At 35.5% G+C, this 5799-nt stretch overlaps 1 protein-coding gene across 3 annotated transcripts in view; it reads right to left on the bottom strand.

The window, feature by feature from the left end:
* Window positions 1-5799, bottom strand: part of LOC107057968 (uncharacterized) — a 12351-nt gene that overhangs the window by 4350 nt on the left and 2202 nt on the right. The window contains exon 2 of one of the 3 annotated variants that reach the window (XM_015303154.1): window positions 4930-4998. The exons of the other annotated variants lie outside the window; for them this stretch is intronic. Within the exon in view, the coding sequence (XP_015158640.1) occupies window positions 4930-4977 (48 nt within the window). The 5' untranslated portion in view covers window positions 4978-4998. The remainder of the gene's footprint in view (window positions 1-4929; window positions 4999-5799) is intronic. 3 annotated transcript variants of the gene reach the window in all.

Here is a 5799-nt window from a genome sequence, read left to right as displayed (position 1 = left end):
AGCGACTAGTTTCAGAGCAAAAAGGGAGAGAAAAAGGATAGATAGAACCTGGTCGGTGAAGATGGAGGGTTTCGGTGATCTATGGGTCCTTTTCCGGCCCGATCTGGTTGATCTCCGGCGACACACAGTAGCACTGCCGTCTCCCTTCTGGACTGGTCGCCGGGGAAGATAGATGAGTTCGCCGGAGAAACTGAAGAATGTTCTTACCTTCGCCGGGGTTTGCTGTTCGCCGCTCGCTGGTCCGAGCAGCTGGAGCTGCTGCTCGTTGTTATCGTCCTCACTGGAGCTTAGGAGGAGAGAGAGAAAGAGGCTCACCGGTCGGAGCCGGTCCTCGCGTTGCTTCTGGCCGGCGCAGCCTTCGATTTCGGCCGGAAAATACCAGAGAGAGAGAGAGAGAAGGAAGAGAGAGAGAAGAGAGAAGATGACACCAAGGTCAAAAATCCAAAACATGATGGATATGCAGGAAATTATGTGTACATGATCATATTCTATAAATAACATGCCAATAATCCTAAAATATTGGTCCCCAACGTTTGATCTCAAGCAAGGAAGATCATCAAAGCATCATTCGGTCAAGAAAGCAAGATCACCAAAGCATCATTCAGACAAGCAAGCAAGATAATCAAAGCACCTTTCAGGTTTTAGAATAAATGGGTAAACCATTCTCAACTCATGCCTATAAGTAATGCTAGTTGGAGGATCAGATAAGCTAAGGGAAAAATGAAAGCAATGTTGAAGAAATTGAAGCAGCTCAAATCTCCATTTCGTCGACATCTCGATATTGAGCACTTCAAAGGGACTATTGTACAGATCATCAAAGCACCATTCAAATTTTACATTAAATGGGTAAATCATTATCAATTTATGTCTATAGTTAATGCTCACTGGAGGGCCAGCGAAGCTAGGGGAAGAATGAAAGCAATGTTGGAGAAATTGAAGCAGCTAAACTCTCAATTTCGTCGACATCTCAATTATAAGCACTTCAAAGGGATTACTGAAAAGATTGACAAAACTAGACTACATGTGGCACAACTGCAACACCAACTGAAACATAATTATAACGATATTCTTGCATCTGAAGAAAAGAAGGCTACAGAACAATTGAAAAAATTGCCACTCATTGAAAAAAGTATTATGAAACAATGATAAAGGGTAAATTGGATTAAACTAGGAGATGCAAATACCAAATATTTCTCTACACTAATGAAGGAGAAGATGCAACAAAAAATAAATAATAAAGTTGATTGCTTTAACTGGGCAAAAACTGACAGATACAACATACATTCAAATAGAGATTCTACAATTTTACAAATTCCTCATGGGCACTACAGCACATTCTCTGCCAACAATTAGTAAAGAAACAATGAGTAAAGGCCCAACACTGGATCGTCAACATTAGTTAGATATATGCAAGAGATATCACAAATGAAGAGATAGTAGAAAGACTTTAAGCAATAGAAGACGATAAATCCCCAGGAGTGGATGGCTTTAATGCACATTTTTACAAAGCAGCTTGGCCAATTATCAAAAAAGACATGTGTTTAGTTGTTCATGAGTTCTTTAAAACATCCAAATTTCATAAACAAGTCAATTGCGCTACTATATCCTTACTGCCTAAGGTCACTCAACCTATGACACTTAAAGAATATAGACCAATAGCTTGTTGTACAGTGTTATACAAGGTGATCTCAAAGGTGCTAACAGTTAGAATGAAGAATATCATGCCCATTATCATTAGTGAATCTCAAGTAAGGTTTATTTTAGAGAGAAGGATACCAGATAATATAATAATGGCTCATGAACTTATCCAAAGCTATTCTAGAAAGCTAGTATCCCCTAGAAGTATGCTTAAGGTAAACCTACATAAAGCTTACGACTCTATCGAATGAATTTTTATTGAACAAATATTAGTGGAATTAAAGTTTCCAACAAAGTTCATATAGTGTATAATGAGTTGTGTGAATTTAGTTACCTACTCAATCAACATCAATGGAATAGTAATAGAGCCTTTTAAAGCAGCTAAAGGATTGAGATAAGGATATCATTTGTCTCCATATCTCTTTGCAATAGCAATGGAGTATATGGGAAGACAACTGAATGAGTTAGGTAGCAACAAGCAGTTCAATTTTCATCCAAAATGTGCTAGAGTGAAGCTACCTTACCTAGATTTTGTAGATGATTTATTGTTATTTGCAAGAGGGGACAAAAGATCAATTCAGTTGTTATATGACAAGTTTATGATATTTTCTTATGCTTCAGGGTTTCAAGCCAACCTAAACAAGAGGAACATTTATTTTGGAGGGGTTGCCAGAGAAGAAAATGAGTTTATTATCCAACAACTTGATATTCCTATTGAAGAACTTTCATTCAGATATCTAGGTATACCACTAACTACTAAGAAGCTGAGTGTATTATAGTTGCAGGCTTTGATAGTAAAAATAGTATCAAAATCACTTCTTGGACAGCCACAAAACTGTCCTATGTAGGGAGGGTACACTTAGTAATGACAGTGGTGAATGAGATTCAAACTTACTGAGCACAAATTTTCCTCATCCCAGCAAAATTACTTCAAATTCTAGAAGCATATCGTATAAGTTAAATTTGGTCGGGTACAAATAAAATTACTAAAAGGGTCTTAGTCTCTTGATGCAAAATGTGCCTACCAAAAGCAGTATGTGGATTACATCTATTTGATCTCAGAATCTGGAAAAAGTGACAGTAACTAAAATGTGTTGGGACTTAGCAAACGAGCAAGATAGATCATATGTAAGACGGAAAAATGCTTATTATATGAAAGGGAGAAAAATTGAGAATTTTCCTACACCACAACATGCTAGCTGGATGGTAAGGAAGATCCTAGATTCTAGAGGAACAATGCAACAAATCCAAGGAAAACCACCTTTCGTCAAGAGCATGATAAATTTTATCTATTTGCAACTCCTAGAAACTCACCCTAAAGTCCCTTGGAAACACTTGATATTTGCACATGAAGCTAGACCAAAAGCTATATTTACAATATGGTGCAACTTCATGGTCATTTGAATTCAACAGATAGACTAACAAATTGGGGAATAGATGTGGATCAAGAATGGCATATGTATGGAAAGTCACAAGATACCAATGAACATCTATTTATAGATTGTGAATATGCAAGGATATTGATGACTAGACTATTGTAGTGGCTAAAAGTTAAAGACAGTGAACCTCAAGGATGTCCAACAGGAAAAACTACTTCAGCAAAGATCATGAAAATGGTCTGTACTGAATTCATTCATGTCGTCTGGACTGAGGGAAATTTCACCAAAGTGTTTGAGTAGAAACAAAGAGATATAAACAGTTTAGCAAGAGAAATAGATTGTAATTGCAAAGAGCTTCAAGAAAACAGAGTACTATATTCCAACAGTTAAATATTATAGTGTATTTATCATACATAGGTATCTCGCAAAAAGATTACCTAAAGGAGCAATTTTTTTATATATCAAGACAACAAACTGGGATGTAGTTATGTTGTGGTGCTTGAATTCCCTACTTGGTGATTAATACAGGTTATTAGTTATCAAAAAATATGTTGGTTATGAACTTCTTGACATACATCTTCTCAATACCATACTTTATCCCACATCTTACTCACCAAATTTTCCAAGTAGTTATGATAGGAATAATTTTAGAGATCAAAGCAATCATAGAATTATGGATTCAGAATTCCCATCAGTAAACTAAAATTCATAGTAGGATAAGCTTACCAATGAATACTAAATAAGCCACATACGATATTACACAGTTTCTGGGCAAGCACACAATTATAGAATGAGGAGCATCAATATATATATATATATATATATATATATACACATATATATATTGAAAATTAATTGAAAATTAGTTGAAAATTAATTTATCGACAACCACAACCTTGTTTGCAATTAACATTATCATTCCCTCATCAATGTCTTAAAAGCTTAATCAATTTTCAGCCACACACAAATTAGCTTAATATACCCTGCCCCTCTCAAAAGAAAAAGAAATTATTTCCACAAACGCTTGTAAACATATTATAAAATGATATACACTAATAAAATAATTATAAAAACTATTTTTAATGTGCATTAACTACTAACCTAGTAAGCATAGTAACTAACAAACTATCACATATCATTATAATATTGTTAGTATGTATACCAAATTAAAAATATTTAATTTATATACATTGATATCGTATTAAAAGACTTACATGTAGAAGTGTAATTTTTCTTAGGGTAAAATGACTAGTTCACGAATGGAAGAAAGATAGAAGGTGTGAAAGCATTAGTCCTTTCTAGGGAATTACCAACAACAAACAAAAACAACAACACCTCAATTCCAAAATAGTTGGAATTGCCTATACAGACTTTCCATATTCAATCTACACTATTTCATCCTAAAATTCTGAAAATTTTCAATCAAAGGCAAATTAGGAACTCTCTAATGCTAGACATTATAATAATTAACTAGTTTACACTAGCCATCCAACATAGTAATCCTTCCTACTCCTATATGAAATAAGGGTTGAAAGTCATGGGCGAACTTTGTCACACTCCAAAAACTCGAGCCGTGATGACACCTACCATAACCCACCAGTAGTGTCACTATCCGACTTTCTGAGTCATGATGGCACCTTCTAAAACCCATTAGTAGGTAAGTCGACTCGTACCCAGAACAACACATAGTGGGTACAAGGGTGGAACTATACATAAAATAATACTAACAATAAGACAAGACAAAAATGTAAAGCAGACAAAACACTATATACAAAGGAAACCCTCCCATAACCTGGAAGTCACGAGTACAGAGCTATCTAGCAAGATAAATACAAGTCCTAAAAGTGGACCACAACAAGTCATCTCAAAGGAAAAAGACAAGCTAACTTATGTCAGGATGCCAAGTGCTCACCCTCGTTTCCGATATCCCAAAGCTATAAAAGATGGCATGAACGATCATCGTTGATAGCTCGTACTAGGACTTGCATAACGAAAAGATGCAGAGTATAGCATAAGTACCATAACAAGGTAGTAAGTAGGCATCATAGGCCAACTGAGCAAAAAAGATAAAAATAGTCAGAAAAATACGATCTAGACACAAACAAAGGTCAAAGTGGATATGAAAAGAAGGCACACAAGCATACCAAAAATGAATCTAAGTACAACTAAACTAAACCTAGTTGGACCCCATAAACCCAGAAGGTACACTCGTGTGAAAGCTTAAATAAAATCCAGAAGGACCCCCATAAGACCGACAAGCACACTGTGAGAAATATATGGGAAAAATATTATTGAATTGTGTATCTAAATTGTTACACTGAGACCCTATTTATAGACAGTATATTAGAATCATTTTCCAACTAGGATTCCTATTCTTATTCCTATTACTATTCCTATTTAAAGTAGGAAATACTTATTTCTATTCTAACACTCCCCCTCAAGCTGGTGCATACAAATCATATGTACCTAGCTTGTTACAAATGTAATTAATACGAGGACCTGTGAGGGACTTCGTGAAGATATCTGCAAGCTGATCATTTGACTTCACGAATTTCGTAACAATATCTCCTAAGAGTATCTTTTCTCTGACAAAGTGACAGTCAATCTCAATGTGCTTAGTCCTTTCATGAAACACTTGATTTGATGCGATATGAAGAGCCGCTTGATTTTCACACACAAGTTCCATTTGATCAATTTTGCCAAATTTTAGTTCTCCCAGCAACTGTTTGATCTAAACTAGCTCACAAGTTGTTGTCGCCATTGCTTGATATTTTGATTCCGT

The sequence above is a fragment of the Solanum tuberosum genome, unplaced genomic scaffold (genome assembly GCF_000226075.1).
Source record: "Solanum tuberosum cultivar DM 1-3 516 R44 unplaced genomic scaffold, SolTub_3.0 scf00418, whole genome shotgun sequence".
In the NCBI taxonomy this organism is placed as follows: Eukaryota; Viridiplantae; Streptophyta; class Magnoliopsida; order Solanales; family Solanaceae; genus Solanum; species Solanum tuberosum.
Note: the sequence above shows the minus strand (reverse complement) of the source record. Positions and strands in the feature narration are given on the sequence as shown.